This window comes from Cricetulus griseus, chromosome 3, assembly GCF_003668045.3.
Source record: "Cricetulus griseus strain 17A/GY chromosome 3, alternate assembly CriGri-PICRH-1.0, whole genome shotgun sequence".
Classification (NCBI taxonomy): Eukaryota; Metazoa; Chordata; class Mammalia; order Rodentia; family Cricetidae; genus Cricetulus; species Cricetulus griseus.
Genome location: NC_048596.1, coordinates 201318956 through 201336836, shown reverse-complemented (window position 1 = coordinate 201336836; position 17881 = coordinate 201318956). Strand labels below are relative to the sequence as shown.

General features: G+C 47.2%; 2 protein-coding genes across 5 annotated transcripts in view; one reads left to right on the top strand and one right to left on the bottom strand.

Annotated features, from left to right (window-relative positions):
* Capn9 (calpain 9) overlaps window positions 1-17881 on the bottom strand; it is a 39929-nt gene that overhangs the window by 6315 nt on the left and 15733 nt on the right. For 2 of the 4 annotated variants that reach the window (XM_027404842.2, XM_027404844.2), the window contains 9 exons: window positions 17653-17736; window positions 14494-14579; window positions 11400-11477; window positions 11009-11169; window positions 9763-9920; window positions 9393-9613; window positions 7362-7398; window positions 3949-4029; window positions 1971-2034 (listed from right to left, as the gene is read on the bottom strand). In XM_027404842.2, coding sequence (XP_027260643.1) covers window positions 1971-2034; window positions 3949-4029; window positions 7362-7398; window positions 9393-9613; window positions 9763-9920; window positions 11009-11169; window positions 11400-11477; window positions 14494-14579; window positions 17653-17736 — 970 coding nt within the window. The remainder of the gene's footprint in view (window positions 1-1970; window positions 2035-3948; window positions 4030-7361; window positions 7399-9392; window positions 9614-9762; window positions 9921-11008; window positions 11170-11399; window positions 11478-14493; window positions 14580-17652; window positions 17737-17881) is intronic. The other 2 variants (XM_027404841.2, XM_027404843.2) reach the window with 2 other exon arrangements.
* Window positions 5740-6107, top strand: LOC100766946 (high mobility group protein HMG-I/HMG-Y-like). Its single transcript, XM_027404845.2, has one exon. It carries the CDS (start codon window positions 5817-5819, stop codon window positions 6105-6107), a length of 291 nt encoding a protein of 96 aa, XP_027260646.1. The 5' UTR covers window positions 5740-5816.

Below are 17881 nucleotides of genomic sequence, written 5' to 3'. Positions count from 1 at the left end.
TGAGGAGCGTGCAGTTTGGAGATGCAATCAGAGGACAGCAACTTCAATCTGAACATTGGTAGAGGTGAGAACTCTCTAGTGGCTGTCTCTTTTGCTTCTCTGGTCTTCAGCTATAACCCAATATCTGTTTCTGGGTTTTTATTATTTGTGCTACAGGGATGGACTTCTGGAAAAAAGGTTTGCAATCTGTGCAGAAAGCCTTAGGGGTTGGTCTGTTCTCACACATTTACTTTAGCACTAGGGAATCCTAATTTTTTTAACCATCTGCCTGTTTATTAAAGATTTGTTTTCTTTTAATTTGTGCATATGTGGGTTTGTCTGCTATTTGTATGCACAGGTGCCTATGGAGGCAAGAAGAGGGCATGAGATCCCCCAGAGCTCAAGTTACAGGAGACTATGAGCAGCCTAACTCTAGTGCTGGAAACAGAACTCTGGTCATCTACAAGAGCAACTCTTAACCACTGAACCATCTCTCCAGCCCAATCATCATCCTGTTTATAATTGTAAATATTATTTAGAAATTATATGAATGGCCAGAGAGGAATGTTAACATGAATTAACTGCAGCCACTCAATATTCCACTGTTTCCCAAGTGCACTTTAGTGACTAGCTCATAGAAGTTCAATGGGCAGGATTTCAAATTGCTAAAGAGCTAAATGATGTGGTTCATGCTTGTAATCTCCACACTAAGGAGGCAGAGGCAGGAGAATCACAGCAAGTCCAGGTTAGTCACAGCCCAAGTGAGACCTGGTTTAAAACAAAACAAACAAACAATAAACCACCAAAACTGTTGAAGAAATTTGATATCCACACACAGTTGGGAGAACCTCAAAAACACTGTGGTAGCTGGGTGGATGATGTGCCTGTAATCCTAGCATTCAAGATTCTGGGACTGGAGGAATTAAATTTGAGGCCAGTCTAGGCATTTATCTTGACCCTGTCTCAAAAAAATGCAGACAAGGGCTAAGGAGACGGTTTGTGCAGTGAAATGCTTGTCTTATAAGCATGAAGATCTAAGTTCACGTCTCCAGAACCCACACAAAAAGAATCCAGAAGTACTGGCATGAACTTGTAACCCCAGCACTGGGGAGTGGGGTCCTGGAGGCTCCCTGGCAGGCCAGACTAGTTTACTTGCTGAGTCCCAGGTCAATGAGAGACTCTATCCAAACAAACAAAAACAGGAGGAGCCATGTCTGAGGTTGTCCTCTGGCTCCACATGCAGGTACACACCTGTACATGTGAGCAACACACACACACACACACACACACACACACACACACACACACACCAGTATTCTAAGTGTAAGAATCCAGTAACTACCACATATTGTATGATTCTTTTATATAAAATGTCCAAAATAGCAACTCTGAGATAGAAAGTAGATGAGAGGTTATCAGGAACTGGGGGATGATGGAATAGGGAGCCACCGCTGTGGCAAAAATGTAATGTAATGGACTTTGTACACACACATGAGCAAACATATATATATATATATATACATATATATATGTATATATATATATGAAAATACATACATGTACACACAAAAGCACACACAGCACAGATAACACACATGCATGCATATATATATATACACATGTAACATGCATAGCACAGACAACAGAGACATATACACACACACACAGCATATATGTATGCATATGTACACACACTCAAGCTTCCAGAGCACAGACCACACATGGTGACAGTGGTTACGTGTAGTCATGAAGTGTGCTGGTTTTTATCTTTGCCACTCACTTTTCTGTAGAAAAGTCTACAGAACACTCTACCAGAAGCCTGCATCATGTGTGCAGTTAGGAATTAAGCAATGAGAACAGTTTTTGCAGTCTGCTTACAGGTCAACTGCAGTGAGCAGGTCCAAGGCTCTAAGGAGCAGAGACTAGGAGAGCTCTGACAATGTGGCCACTCTTCCTTCCTCTCCAGGGAGCCCATCTCCTGTGGGAATGACACTTACTCTTTTGCAGAACGGCATTTAAAACATACTCAAGCTCCTCGGCTGTTACCTCCATGTCCTGTGGAGTAGAGACAACTGTTCTTTATGGTCCTTAGCAATTGTAAGCTTGACTTGGCTCTTTGGAGAGATTGGCCCTGAGGACACTGTGCTGGGAGCTGAGTTCACCTCCATGGTAGCTGCAACCCACTGGTTTCTCAGGGAAGGAGAGACAGCAGCCTGGAAAAACTCTAGAAGGGTGAGGCATGCTGCCCAGTCCCCTGAGGATGCAAGATTCTCTGAGAAGGCTTCAAAAGGCTGCCAGAAACTTTAAAGGGTCAGAAGACGTTTGAAGATCTAGCAGGTCCTTGTTCCTTCTCACAGGAGTACCCAGAGAACCAGAAACACTCCATGTATTGGGGTCTCACCTGCTATTCAAGACAGAAGACCTAGGACTCAGTTCACTGGTTAATATAAAACTTCTAGGGATGAATCCTGGAATCCTCAGTGTAAGAAACTCACTAGCCCTAGTGTCCACAAAGCAAAAGCTGTGAGAGAGACACTGAGGTATTGCCAGAGCCATGGAAGGGAGTCTGCAGTTCTAGGATGCCCAGGCACTTTAAAGAAAATTTTATTGTAGCTTTTGTGTTTGTGTATGTGTGTGTGCTATGGGTGAACATGTATGTGTGTTGAGGTCAGAGGACAACTTTGTGGGGCTGGTTTTCTCCTGCCACTTTTACCTCAGTTCTGGGGATCAAAATCAGGCCACCAGGCTTACATGGCAAGTGCTTATACTTGCTGAACCATCTTGTCAGATCTTGTTTAGTTTTTTTTGAGACAAGGTCTTACTCTGTAGCCCAGGCTAGCCTGAAAATCATTCTGCCTCAGCTTCCCAGGTGCTTGCATGACAGGCACCAGTCACCACATTTGGCTAACTATGTGGTTTTTATGCACATGGAGATCTGGCTAGCTCCTCAATATGCTTGAGTGTTGAACATAGTCACTGTTGACATTATTTTAATATATGCCAGTTGGCTCTTCGACTGAAGCTCCCTGGCCTTTGGGATGCTCAGCTCTCATAAGAAAGTAAATTGCAGTACATGGCTACCCAAGCCAGGGGAGCCACCTAGTTGGATGGAGAGCAGGACAGGGCCTGAGCAGGTAGAATTTCACTCTCAAGGGGGTTGTTATTTGATGCTGCTAATGAAGGTTGAGTGAATGTTCCTGCATTGGTTCCCCACTTCCTTCCAAATGCTGTTCTTCTCCCTCAGTGACTTCTGTCCCTGCCTCATGCATCTGCTCAAGGGCTTGCAGCTCTCATGATGTGGACCAGCCTATCACCTCTGGGATCCTTGGGACATCATTTGACTCTGGAGCTTTACCCCCCTCACCCTCTATCATTCTTTTCCCGGATCTGGACATATGGCTTCATTTCTCTACCAGAGACCACTGCTGCACTTGTTTAAGTATCTGCAAAACAACCAGCCAATAGTGTTCTCCAACTGTGAGAGCACTCCTCCAGACTGCCCCTTTCGATCCAGGAGCCCCAGGCAGGAGAAGGGAGCAAGGTAATACAGTCAGTAGTGTCTGACATGAGCTAATTCACCAGGCTCCTTCCATTATAATCTCCAACGAGGCAGGAACCAGCAGTGGTGTGGGGCCCAGAGCTACATGAGGTTTCATCTCGTCCCCCATAATTGCCAGGGCTCCCCAGAAGGAAACTGAGCAGAGATGGGAATGAGGTGGAAGACCAAGGATCCTAGCCCTAACCCTGTCCCTAACCTATCACTGGTCAACAGAGGTGCATTGAGTTGACACTGTCAACAAGGTGGGACTCAGGCCCCCAGGAACCAGAGCTGGCTTTAATTTGCAACAAGCCCAGAAGGGCTTGGGGAAGTGCTGTTGACAAGTCCATGGTCACAGTCCTCTGCTGGGAACCCAGAGCAGGCCCTTAGCCAAGGTCAGGGTGGAGATAAGGGGGGTAGCTGTATCCTACCTCACCAGCGATTCTCTGGAACAGGGCCCGGAACTGTCTCTCCTCCTCAGTTTCCTCCTCCTGTGGAGTTGGCTTTGGGGGCTGAAAGAACCAAACGAGGTTGTGTAAAGGGCAGAGCAGGGCTCACAGAAGAGAAACCTGACGTGCTTTCTCATACAAATAGCAGAAAAGAAGAGCCCCACACTGGACAGACACTACACTGTTCCTGAAGGAAAAGCCAGTAGAGCTCTTCCCTAGCAGGTGGGAGGCCTTGGGTTCAATCCCCACCCAACAAAAGAAAAGAATGGGAAGCACACAGCACAGAACACAGCTGTCAGCATCAAGCCACTCCACAGAGTTTCATGTGGGAGTTAGAGCAGGGTGCCTTCCCAGCCACAAGGCCAGAGCCGTCATGTCGGGTTCATCCTACATGGCCTGATTTCTCAAAGCTAGATGAACAACTTGGTTTCATCTCAGGAACATGAAGTTCAGCTTGAGTGACCCCGTTTCAGTTGGCCAGAGTAAGAGCTCTGTCTGTACTCACAGAGAGATCCCTACGTTTCACTTAACAGGAACGAGAAGGCTAAGGGTGTCTGGGCCTGACTGGCAGCTTGGCACAGGGCTGCCATGCTCCAGCCTTATCTCCTGATCCATTATCTCTCTTGATAGTCACCTTCCAAGAGTGTCACCAGCACCCAGAGCAGGCGGGCAGATGGCTCAGTACAATTTAAGCGTTTTGCTTTTCTGCAGATTTTGGTCGATTTATAAACTGCAGGCCTAGGGAGGCGGCACGGAGCATCAGGCGTTCCCCCAAAGCAGGTTTTGGTTGCCGGAGGACATTCCCGACTATTTCAGAAGAACTTGGTGAGTCTTCCCCCACCAATCATATAGCCAATATTTATTATACAGCTTTGGATTTCACAATGACATTTTGATTCAAGCATATTATGTAGTTTGACCTTTCTAATTCCTTCATTAGTCTTCCCTGCCCTCCCTGCTAGAGCCCTTCCTCTTTCTGGTTAGATCCTTCTACCTTTATGACACATAGATATATGCACATGTATAGATACATCTTAAGCAATCTTAATGATCTCGAAGCCCCCCACAGCGAGTCCTGTGTTCTTCAAATCAACCAGCCTCATTTTTTCTTTTCTTCTCTCCCTTTTCTCTCCCTCCCTTCTTCTCCTTCTCTTCCTTCCCTCTCTCCTTCTTTCTTTCTTTCCTCTACTTCTCTTCCTTCCTTCCCTCCCTCCTTCCATCTTTTCTCCCCTCTCCTCCTCTCTCCTTCCCTCATCTCCTTCCTTTAGTTTTCTTTTTTATGTGTTTATTTTAAGATGGGGCCTTATATATCCCAGGAAGGTCTTAGGTTTACCCGGTAGGCAAGACTGGCCTTGAATTCCTGACCCTCCTGCCCCCAACCCCCAAAGTGCAGGAATCATAAGTGTGTTCCACCTCAGATATCTTCTTAAATAAATTGGAAATCATTTCACTTCCTTCACAATTAGTAGAGGCCTCTCGGGAGAAGAGGAAGCCCAAAGAAAGACAGCACCTGAGAGAACTTTATCTCAAGTACCCCAAGGCTCCGCCTAGTCCCCTGGGTGATGAGGGATGGGAAACAAAAGCCCTGGCCTCTGGGTTAGAAACAGCTAGGTTGCTTACCTCACCACAAGCAACCAGCTCCCGAATTTGATTTTTGAGAGGAACTGTGGTTTGAAAGAAGAGTTCTAGCTTTTTTTTTTTTCTTTTTTTTTTTTCTTAGCTCCCCTGAGCCGTGCTGTGCTCCTCTAACTGTGCTCCCCGACTCCGGAGTCGGGGCTATTTCTGGTGTTGGCGCTGCTCCAAGAAGGCCATCACAGCCAGTGCCCCCTACTGTCCCGTAGAGAAGGAAGATGAGCGAGTCCAGTTCAAAGTCCAGCCAGCCTCTGGCCTCCAAGCAGGAGAAGGACGGGACTGAGAAGCGAGGCCGGGGTAGGCCGCGCAAGCAGCCTCCGAAGGAGCCCAGTGAAGTACCAACACCAAAGAGACCTCGGGGCCGACCAAAGGGAAGCAAAAATAAAGGTGCTGCCAAGACACAGAAAGCTACCAGAGCTCCAGGGAGGAAACCAAGGGGCAGACCCAAGAAACTGGAGAAGGAGGAAGAGAAGGGTATCTCCCAGGAGTCCTCGGAGGAGAAGCAGTGACCATGCACAGTGCCGCCTGCTCTTTGGCCATCGAAGGAGCAGCTTTCCCTTGGGACTGGAAGCCCTGCTTCCAGGCCCCTCCCCACCCCCACTGCACACTACCGCACCAGCTGCAGGCTCTGGGGGCACCGACCTGAGCAGGATTTGGCTCAGCCCATGTGCTCTCCCAAACACACCTGCCCCCTCCCGACAAGGCTAACTTCCCATTTAGCCGCAGCCTGTGGTGCTGCGCACCTCTCTTAGAGAGAGTGGTCTCTGGGCTCTTTGTTTTGCAGGCCCTTTCTGCTCTGCTCTTCCCGGCTTCCTTGTAGAGGGAGGGTCCTGAGAGCATTCCCTGGCTTTAAAGGGCCGCAGCCCCATCTGACAAGTCCCATTGACTGGCCTAGCATCAGGTGTGGTCAGTACTGGGATGCTTAGATCCCAACATGCCCTCCCCTACCAAACTGTCACCAGGTGGGTTTCTCAGCCACTTCTGCCCCACCTTACCTAGGCCCTGACTAGGTTGGCTAGAGCCCCTTGGGCTACAGGAAGTAGGACATGATGACCCCGCCCACCATGTTCTCACCTGGGACCCAATGCAGCGACAGATGGGAGTCACCGCCCATCTCCAGGGTGATGTCCCCCTGAGGCAGTTGGGGCGCTAACTCACCCTCTCCGACTCTAGGCTGTTTCCCTTCCTCCAGAGCGGCACTAAGGAGCTAACCTTGCCCACCTCCTTTTGCTCCTCCCTGCCCCCCTGCCCCTCCCCGCCCAGGTTCTGATTCATCTTTTCCTCTGTTCACAAATTACCTCTGGACAGTTGTGTTGGTTTTTTTGTTCAGTGTTCATTCTTAGACACCCACCATTGCTGCTGCTACCAGCGCCAAAAGTTCATCCCCCCTTTCTGCTTTCATTCTCCCCAAGACACTCTAGGGGCAAAGGGGGCTGGGCACAGCAGGCTGGTTACCAACCACCCCAGGGAAGATGGGGCCTTGTCCCTTGGATGGTGCAGCAGAGTGAGGAGGCCGGCCCAATTTGATGGGAAAAGGGTGTAAGACCATCTCCTCCTCTTGTTCTGTGGGGGAGGGGTGGCCAGTATTTGTCCCAGCCTGGGGCTCCCCCTCTGGTTTCCTATTTGCAGTTACTTGAATAAAAAAAAAAAAAAAAAAAAAAAAAAAAACCTTTTCTGGAAAAAAAAAAAAAGAAAGAAAGAAAGAAGAGTTCTAGAACCTTCAGCTGAACCGCATTCCCCCGCAGCCACACCAGAGGACTCACCTCAGGGAGATCAATGTCTGTGTTCTCATCCAGGTCCCTGCAGTGGCAGAAAGCACACCGTCTCAGTTGTGGACATGCATCCCATGGGACTAGAGCTATGGAGAGGTCCTGGCCTGTCAGAGCCCTCTTATTCAGTACTTTGTTTCTCATGGGGTTGGCAATGCCTCCCTGCACCAACACCCCATCCCCAGTCTTTCAACCCTGCCCAGTGTGCCAGAGAGAAGGAGACTGGCATGATCCTAACTCAAAGACAACTTGCAATCCTGAGCACATGACAACAGGAGAAGCACTTCCTGCCTTCCTGATGCACTCTAAAGAGGGCTCTTGGGGTGATCTTGGCTCCTCGAAATATCCATAAGCTCTGCCTCCATAGGGGACGTACATTATCAGAGACCAGCCACTTGGCCTGCTCAGCATTGTTCCTTCTTGGGTGGGTTCTGAATTGCACAGAAAGGAGAAAGCCCACTGAGCAGCGGCATCCATCTCTCTCTGCTTCTTGATTGCACATGCAATGTGAGCAGCTGCTTTGAGCTCCTGCTCCTGCCCTCCTCCACTAACATGGAAATAATGCACCTAGAATTGTGAGCTTAAAAATTAAACCTTAAATTGCTCTTGCCAGGGCATTTTATCACAGCAATAGGAAACATAATCAAGACACTGTTCCCTCCCTCATCATTCCCTGAACACTCATGGGATTATCCCCCCAGAAAGGCTGAAGGTTAGGGCCCTCCCTGAGATCCACACCAACAGACAGAGCTTGCTATATCCCCTCTGATGAACACACAGTGCTGGCTTGGGCCCTGCATCATAGTGGGAACTTAGGGCTCAACTTTCAGTCTTCTAACAGGATAGTAAGCAAAGGCTTAGGACTGGTGTCACCTGGCTCTGTCCTGTACTGGCCACTCACAGGATATGGTCATCTTGGGCTTATATAGGCATTATGTGGGAATGGATGCTGAGAAACCCATCCTTGACTTGTATCAGCATCCAGAAGAATACTGGAGAAATGTGACGACTTCATTGCTTCTATTTGGCCAAGGAAAAGGACTGTGCTTTGGTCCTCCACTGAGAATCCTAGCCACACTTTGGAACCAGGGGCCCGCCCTCTCATTACACACTGCCAGTCTTGTTCTGCCTTACTATACAGAAGGTAGACAAGAGTGGTGAGCCCACAGCCATCTCTCTTCACATATCTGAGGATGTTGGTTTCTTTTGGAGCTTTATCTGGAATTCTCTAGATCAGTGGTTCTCAACCTTCCTGATGCTGTGACCCTTTAATACAGTTCCTCATATTGTGGTGACCCTCAACCATAAAATTACTTTCCTTGCCACTTTATAACCATAATTTTGCTACTGTTGTGAACTGTAATGTAAATATTGGATATGCAGGATATCTAATATGTGACCACAGTGAAATGGTCATTCAGCCCCTAGGGGTTGTGCCCCATGGGTTGAGAATCATTGTGATGGTATTCCCTAGTTTAGGAAGTGAGTTCTTATATTTCCCCCTATGCCACAAACACAGTCACTAATGGTGAATGACCGCAATGAAAAATGTTAGCAACAGGAGGAACTAATTTGAAAGACTACTTTTAAGACTCCTGAGCACAGCCAGGGCACGAGGTGGCAGTGTGAAATGGTTCACACTCACTGGTGGGTGTTTAGACTGGAGCTGAAAAACTGTGTGATTCTGGAAACTTCCAGTAGTCACTTTCACCATCATGTGCATAAACATACTTAGTATCCTTAAATGAGACCCTTCCCCCATTCTAGAAGTTTCTTGGAAATTGGGGCTGAGAAACAAATGACTATACCCCAAAGGCCTGGTAAGCATGACTCCAGGAGCAAGTGAGTTGTCACTGGTGTCAGGAGAAGGGACCTGTAGCTAGGGGAGTTCTTTGTACCCATCACTTCCTGAGCAGGTGACAGGAGAGGAGGATGCAGATCTAGCTCTGCTAGACAGACGTCTCCCTGGTGGTCCAGAAGTACAGCGCACACTGAGGGAGGGCTCTCCAACCCCCTGCTCCTCACCGAGTAACTGCTCTCTTCTCAGAGAAGATTCTCAGGCAGAAGTCAGCTTCCTGGTGTGGCTCAAAGGTGCTAGGGATGAGGACATAGTCTCCCGGGGGCAGCTGGAAGCGGCCTGAGACTTCTCTCAAGTTGATGAATGTCTTGCTTCGTGCCAGGGAGGCATTGTACCTGAAAAAGTCCCTGCTCAGGTGTCCATCCTTGTCCTGGTCTTTGTCCGGGCACTGCAAGGGGAGGAGAGGTGATCAGGGAGACATGGCTCTGATCTTCATCCTGAGTTGGAGAATTGGCTATCTATCCATCATGGCACAGAGTCCAGAAGCACAGGGGACTCAAAGCCCTTGCAGGGACACTGAGAGCAGCTGGCCCCTACCTGGTAAATGGCATAGCCAATGGTCAGCATGTTGGCACCAAACCTCTTGAGCTTCCTGCGGTCTTTCTGCATCAAGGCTGCTAGAAATGTGCAGCCATCCTGGCCCTCGTCCTTCTCAGTTAAGGACAGCTTTATCTGTGGGTTGGTCCAGAAGGTGTCTGCATTTGAAAGGGGGTAGATTACTATCCCTTCCTTAAAAATACAAAATCATAGCTCAGATAACAAGGTGCTTGCTGGGCAGGCACCTGAATTCAATTCCCCAGAACCTATCCTCCCACACACCAAAAACAAAATAAACAACAAACAAAATCTCAGTAGGATGGCTCAGCTGATAAAGGCATCTTCTGTCAAAGCTGATGACCTGAGACCCACAAGATAAAGGGAGAAAGCCAACTCCCAGAAGCTGTCCTCTAACCTCCATGGGTGTACCATGGAATGCACACACACACACACACACACACACACACACACACACACACACACACACACACACACACACCCCAAATGTGATAAATGAAAACACCAGACAGGTATAGTGCATGCATTTAGTGCTGGGGATGTGGAATCAGGCAGATTCCTGGTGCTCACTGGCCAGCCAGCCTAGCCTACTTAATGAGCTGGCCAGTAAGAGACCCTGTATCAAAAACAAGGTGGTGACTTTGAGGAGTGACAGCCAAGGTTGTCTCTTGTTTTTAAACTCACAGGAACACCCAGAAAAAATTACAAAATAAAAATAAAAACCTGACACATGGGCTTACACATGTGAGCACACATAATATTAACACAAAGAAAAAAAATTACGAGACCCGCATTAAAAGAACACATACACTCTCTACTGTACCCTCGCTGCTTGTTTCTAATCCTGAATAAGTGGTCTCTTCTCTCTCTGTTCCCATTAGCCCTCTCGCCCTACTTTCTTTATACTTAGAAATACTCCAAACTCCTGGCTTCCACTTCCTCCACCTTTTCATCCATTACCCTCACAGCCCTTAAAGGCTCTGATGCCTGCCCCATATCCACGTTAGGCAGTAGATCCTTTCCCCTCACTAACCTGGTGTGACTTGTAGTTTCGTCACCTGAACCTTACAACAGTGCATTTCCCTGAGTGTCTCTTGCCAGCTTCCTGCCTAAGGTTCAGCTGTCATCCCCTGAGCTTGCTGTCCAGCTCCACACAGACTGTCCCTTCCATGTCCCCAGATAGATTGGATATGGGAATAGGAGACAGAAGGACAGAGAGGCCACCTACTCAGGAAGTTGCGGCAGCCGCCAGCTGTGGAGCCACGGACCCAGCTTCCTTGGTGGACGGTCACCTCCCACCTGTGGAGGGCATTGTCCTCCAGGGCATCTGGTGTGAGGTTACAGATCTCTACTTTGTCAAAATGGGTCTTGAAGTCCTCGAATGCCATCCTGAGATGGGGGGCGGGTATCATCAGAACATCATTGCGATGGCACCAGCTGTCTGTACAGTTAACCCTCTTCCTGGGGAGGGGAGACACCGGGGTCTCTCCCCGAAGGAGGGAGACAGGGAGAAAGAGAGAGGGAAGAGAGAAGGGGATGAGGAAGCAAAGGGATAAAGGAGAGTGGTTGTTGGATACCAGAGCCCTGACTGCAAGCAAAAATGCAAAGGATGACATTACCAAAACTCCCCATCGTCGAGAGCAGAGTGACCCAGGCGCTTCTGCTCTTCCAGGTTCACAGAGCGCCACTCGAGAGAGCTGGAAGATCAGAGTCACAATTCAGCCTGGGAGCAGGGCCACCTCCCTGGAGCCACACCAAACCAGATATGCATAATGTAGGGATCATATCCTGGTTAGTGAGTCTCACTGGACCCAGGGACATGAGGCTAGCTCACAGATGACTCCAGCATGATGGTGTCTAGAAAGTGAACTTCCAAGTGTTGTTGGTAGACAGTCCCTTCATAGGTCATCATGGAACGATCACAAGGAACTGAACACAGCAGCCCAGGTTGAGGTCACAGGTTGTGCATGTCCCTAACTTACAGCCTGCCTGTGGCCTGCAGCAGACCAAAGCCCTTCAGGTTTATAAATTGATACTTGGATAGTGCTTCTAACCCTTGAGGTTGCCATTTGAAATACTAAGTGCCTCATTTATGTTACCAGGAGCTCAGGAAGGGTCTGCTGTGGGTGAGTTCAACCTCAGGCCCCAACCTGAAGGTTCAAGTAGACCTAGAACTCACTCTCAGGAAGAACTATGGAGGAGAAATGCTGACACCCTTGCAGGCTCAAGCTTGACACGCTAGTCTTGGTGCTGTGTGTGTTGTGATTTCCTTATTGCCTTCTAACCCAGCAGTCTCCCTAGCCCTGGGTAGGTTCCAGGATCCACAGGGGATACTAAATCCATGAGAACAGAGTCCTATACATGTTTTCTTATATATACACAGATGGTGAAATTTGGTTTATAAATAGACACAGGAAGAGTTTAGCAGCAACGTCTAATACTAAGCAGGACAATCAGAACAATACAGTGTGTTAAAAGTTGTGTGAATGTGTAATCTAGTATCTATCTACTTTCCAATCTATTATCTATCATCTGTCTCATCCATCTATATCATTTATTTATCATGTCCATCCATACATTTGCACATCACCCACCAATCCATCAGGTACCCATCCATTAATCCATCATCTATCTAATCATCTACCTATTTTCTATTCTTCCATCATCTATACACTCATTCTTCAACCATCATCTATCTATTCATCCATTAATTTGTCTACCTATCCACCTATTCCCATTTACACCTGTCAGCCCATCATCTCTCATCTACCAATCCATCATCTAACTATTCATCCATCCACCCACACATCCATCTGTCAGCAATACAAACATTTAACCCATCATCTATCAGTCTGCTCATGATCTATACATCCATCTACCATCTATGCATCCATACATTAATATATCCATCCATCCATCATCCATCCATTATCTACGCATACGTTTATCCATCATCCATTCATCCAGCACCTATCCATCAATCCATTCATCTATCCATCAATCCATTCACCATCTATGCAGCTGACATCTACCTACCCATCCATCCACCCATCCATCATCTATTACTCTAATTATCTTGTAGATCTTAGAGACCCCAACATACAATGTTTTTCTTTCCTAAATTAAGCTGAGCACTTTTACATTTTCATGTGAAGGGTGCGTTTTCTGATTTCTTTGACCTGTCTAGGTGGCCAGTGTTATTACTCTTACACTTGGGGTTATCATTAAGTAGAATAAGGTTACTTGAACACACACTGCAATCGACCACAACACTGTGGCATATATGGTGAGGAATTCGTCACACCACTAGGAATTACATGACAGTTAATATCATTCTAGACAGCTAATGCTTACCTCTAGGATTTTCCATATGATAAAATTTTCCATATTTTCAGATCTCAGTTGGCCATATTTAATTGAAACTGTGGATGGTGAAACCTCTGGTAAAGAGGGTTAATTGTCATTTAAATCTCATCACTTCTGCTGTGGTGCTGTGACTGTGTGCAGGTCTATTTTGTGTTCAGCTAGGCAGGGCTCATGGCATCCAGGGAGGGCCCCAGCAGTAGAGAAGAGAGAACTAAGGGTCTTTGATGACTCACTGAGTCATTTTCTTCCAAATGGATCACATCCAATGATGGGCAGCTAAGCAATGCCTTTGATGGGTAGTGATGGATGTCAAGGGTCTAGAATGACTACAGCCCCTGGAAGCTTTGTAGGTAGACAGCCTCTGTCCATCTCAACCTGCACTCACTATATTTGTTTCTCCTTCAGCCCAAGTTTCAGAAGGGGAAAACGGCAGCTTCCTTTTATAGTCTGCTTCTGTAGACGTAAGGTATAAAGGGCTACAACATGGTAGCTCTCATATTAATTCTAGTTTTGTTTTGGTTTGGCTTTGTTTTTTTCAAGACAGGATTTCTCTGTATTGCTTTGGAGGTTGGCCTTGAACTCACGGAGATGCGCCTGCCTCTGCCTCCCGAATGCTGGGATTAAAGGCATGTGTCACCAATGCCTGGCTAATTCTAGTTTTAATGTCAGTCTTATTGATTTAGGGTTCACTCAGTTCTTCCCATTTTCACCAGCAGAGGGAGGCAAATCTTGCTCTTCCATTGCTGTCCTTGTCTTAATCCTTCCTAGACAGGCTCCTTCTCCTTGAGATCTGAGAAGGGCAAATGTGAACCAGCAGGACAAGAGCCTTGCAGGGGTGTGGAGAGGCTGCAGCTTCCCACTTCCCAGTCACCTGTATCACTGTCCAAGGGACAGGTGGGGACAGCCTGGAAAGCTGGCCTTTCCAAATTATTACAGTCTAGTAATGGGCCAATTTCCTGTTCTACTTCCGTTGCTCTGTTGGACCATGGGCTTTAGCCAGTGATCAATGACCACCAGAAACAGCCTTAGAGTGACCTGACCTGTTTGGCAGTGTTTAAGGGATTCCCAGACTCAAAATACTCATACTCACCCACCCACCCACACATGCACGCACACACAGTTGCTCGTAACTGGAGTCAAAGTCCATCCTGACACCTCAATGGCAGTAACTATCTGCAAATATGATTACGTGGCATTGAAAGAGCTATCCTGAGAGTTGTTTACCCAGGCTCAAGTTTAACATAGGTATTCTAAGTAAGGCTTGAAGGGAAGAAACAGGGAGTTCCAGGACAAGCCAGTCTCTCACAGGTCTGCATAGGCCAGCCTGGCTACAGAGAAGGGACTCACCTGTCGCTCCACCGTCCGTTCCACTCCACCTGGCCCCATGGATTTCGGACTCTGATGAGCTTGATTTTCCGGCCTTGGAAGTTAACCTCAAAGGAAAAATGTCAAGGAAACATGGTGCACTGAGCCTGAAGTTGGCTTTAGCCATCCATGAGACCTGGGTCCTTCTTTATGTATGACTGCATTATTCAAGCTCCTGAGGGAAAAACACTGAAGATGTGCTGCACAAACTTGTGTTTGTGCCCACTCTTTGCTTTTTCTGGGGTGGCTTTCACTACATACTGACCTCAGATTTTCCATACCCCTCTCTCAGCTCCTAAGTACTAGGATTATAAGCCTACTCCACCAGCCCTGGTGAGAAATTAATTTTGTTTTGAGACAGTCTCGCTATGTACCCAGTCTTGCCGTGTACCCATCTCAGTCTTGCTGTGTAACTCAGGCTGGCATCATCCTCTCATTGCTGGAGTTACAGGGTGCTAGGGCTGCTGATATGCAATGCTACCCCCCAGAGGATGCATCCATTTGTTTTCCATTTTATTTTATTCTTGGTGTGTGTGTCAGCACAGGAATATCACAGTGCCTATGTGAAGCTCAGAGGAGAACACCTGAGAGTTGATTTTCTTCTTCCACCATGGAAGCTGGCAGTTGAACTCAACTTCTCAACTTGTTATGTTTGTATGGCACATACTTTTATACTTCCTAAGCCATTTCACTGGCCCTGACTCATCCATTCTTTTTGTTTGTTTGTTTTGAGTCAGGGTTTCTCTGTGTAGCCCTGGCTGTCCTAGAACTTACTCTGTAGATCGGGCTGGTCTTGAATGCTGATCTTAAACTCGGAGATCCACATGCCTTTGTCTCCTGAGTTCTGGGACTAAAGGTGTGTGCCACCACTGGGAAGGTGGATTTCACTTTTGTTTAAATATGTACTAGCATTTTTCTTTTTTTTTCTTTAAACTTTTTAAAATGATTTGTTTATTTTTATTTCATGTGCATTGGTATTTTGCCTGCATGTATGGCATGTATGTCTGTGTGTGGATGTTGGATCCTCTGGAACTGGAGTTACAGACAGTTGTGAGCTACCATGTGGGTGCAAGGAATTGAGCCTGGGTCCTCTGGAAGAGCAGCTAGTGCTCTTAACCACGGAGCCATCAATTCTTAATGAGCCCTTAAAACTTTCTTTCTGAAAAGAATACTGAACCATCCTTTGTACAATGGTCATGCCACATCTGGGAAGTAAATCTAGTTAATAGGAAAGTGGTCCATCTCCACATGAATGAGTTTTCCATTAGGTTATGGTCCCCAAAGTTTCCAGGACCCATACATATACCTCTTTAGCATCTGCCCAATGAATGATGCATAACAGTCCTCAGAAGTTCATGGAGTTACTACGTGCTCCCAGTGTTCAATTAGACTGTAATCCTATGTGCTTTGAGTTTAATTACACTATAACCTTACATGCTAGAAGTTTAAGCAGCAACAACAAATGAAGAATTCTGCACTTCACATTCAGCCTTCTCCAACTATGGTCAAGAGAAGAAGACTCTTGGTGTTGGTGTGGGCAAGCCTGAGCCAGTAGAAGGCAAGTAGGAAGGTCTTGGTAGGAAATGGAGACTCTGAGAAAGGATTTAGAGGTTAGGAGGTGTCAACCAACCAGAAATCTTAGCTATCAGTTTATTGTCACATGCTGAATGAGAGTTGTATTTTGAGATGTGACATCAATTCAAATAAGCTGGAGATGTGACTCAGGTAGTAAAGCTTGCCTAGCGTGCATGAAGCCCTGAGTTTGATCCCCAGCACCATATAAACCAGGTGTGGTGGCACACACCTGTAGTCTCATAGTTTCAGCACTTGAGTGGTAGAAACAGGGGATCAAAAGTTCAAGGCCAGCCTTGACTGTGTAACAAGTTCAAGGCCACCCTAGGGTACATGAATTTCTATCTCAGACAAGGCAAAACAAAACAATTCAAGCCTCAGAGTTTAGGAGCCCACAGCTCTGTAATCATACAAGCCAACTCTTATAAGAAATTTCAAATTCAGAATTGAGTAAGTACCTTGTCTATAGACAGAATGCAGCTCAGAGTAAAGAGAAGTCACTAGGTTGGGAATTTCTGGAAGATTTGACTTAAAATCCACCTGCCTACTCAAGTGAGCAGGTGTCTCAGCATGTGTGATGGGAACTGTGGTGGTTTGAAAGAAAATGACCCCCGTAGGGAGTGTCACTATTAGGATGTGAGGCTTTGCTGGAGTAGGTGTGGACTTGCTGGAGGAAGTGTGTCACTGTGAGGCTTTAAGGCCTCCTATGCTCAAGCTCTGTGCCCAGTCTCAGTTTGCTTCCTATCGCCTGCAGATCAAGATGTAGAACTCTCAGCTCTTCCTCCAGCACCATGTCTGCATGCATGATGCCATGATGATAAAGGGATAAACTTCTGAAACTGTAAGCAAGCCCCAACTAAATGTTTTCTTTATAAGAGTTGCTGTGGTCATGGTGTCTCCTCACAACAACAGAAACCCTCACTAAGACAGGAACAGACAAACTCCAGTGACTAACATCCTGAAGAAGCCAAGAGTCCACCCCCATATTACACATGGGCTGCAGTGTATTGGGGTGTTTAAGTGTTCTCTTCCACACTCTGCTCCTAGAACATTTATGATGTACTACTCAAAACACTGCAGAGAGAAGAGGCTGCCAGTGCCATGTCCTCTACAGACAAGGCTGGACACCCATCCAGAGGGGAATTGGTGCAAAGGAGGCCCCTGGGGCTTTGCTGGACTTGACTTGGAGGTTGGAGCTTCTAGTTTCTTGTCTTCTGCCTTAACCTATTCTCTCCTCTCTTCTCCATATGTCCAAGACCCTCTCCTCTAAGACAGCCACTTCCTAGAACTGAGCGAGTTCCAGGACAGCCAAGGCTGTTACACAGAGGAACTCTGTCTTGAAAAACAAACAAATAAACAAAAAAACAGAAAATCTAAGGTAGACCAGCTGCAATTCTCAAAAGGTGAGTTTGGTGCATGGATCACCTGCCTCCTCTCTGGGTCCTGTCTGCTGTTTCTCCTCCCAGCCGACCTGTGTTAGGTGGTTTGTTCTCTGCTGCACATAATATCTAAAGACCTGGGTTGTTCTGTTCCCCGACCTCAGTCCCCTGCAGTGGGCCCCACTACTACCTGGTCAAGCCCAGTCACAGTGTAGGCATGGCCCTTAATGAGACCAAAAGGTGTGCGGGCTTCAGATTCAGAGGCATTCTGGATCTAGAACAGAGGAAGACCAGAGTCAGATCTATCCTTTAAGCCAGCCCTTCCCCTGGCCCAGCCCTATGCCTAGCTCACACATCCCAGCCCTCAGTTCCTCAAGGGCAGCTATGTGTGTAGGCCTTAGAAGTTGGGAGTGCAGGAC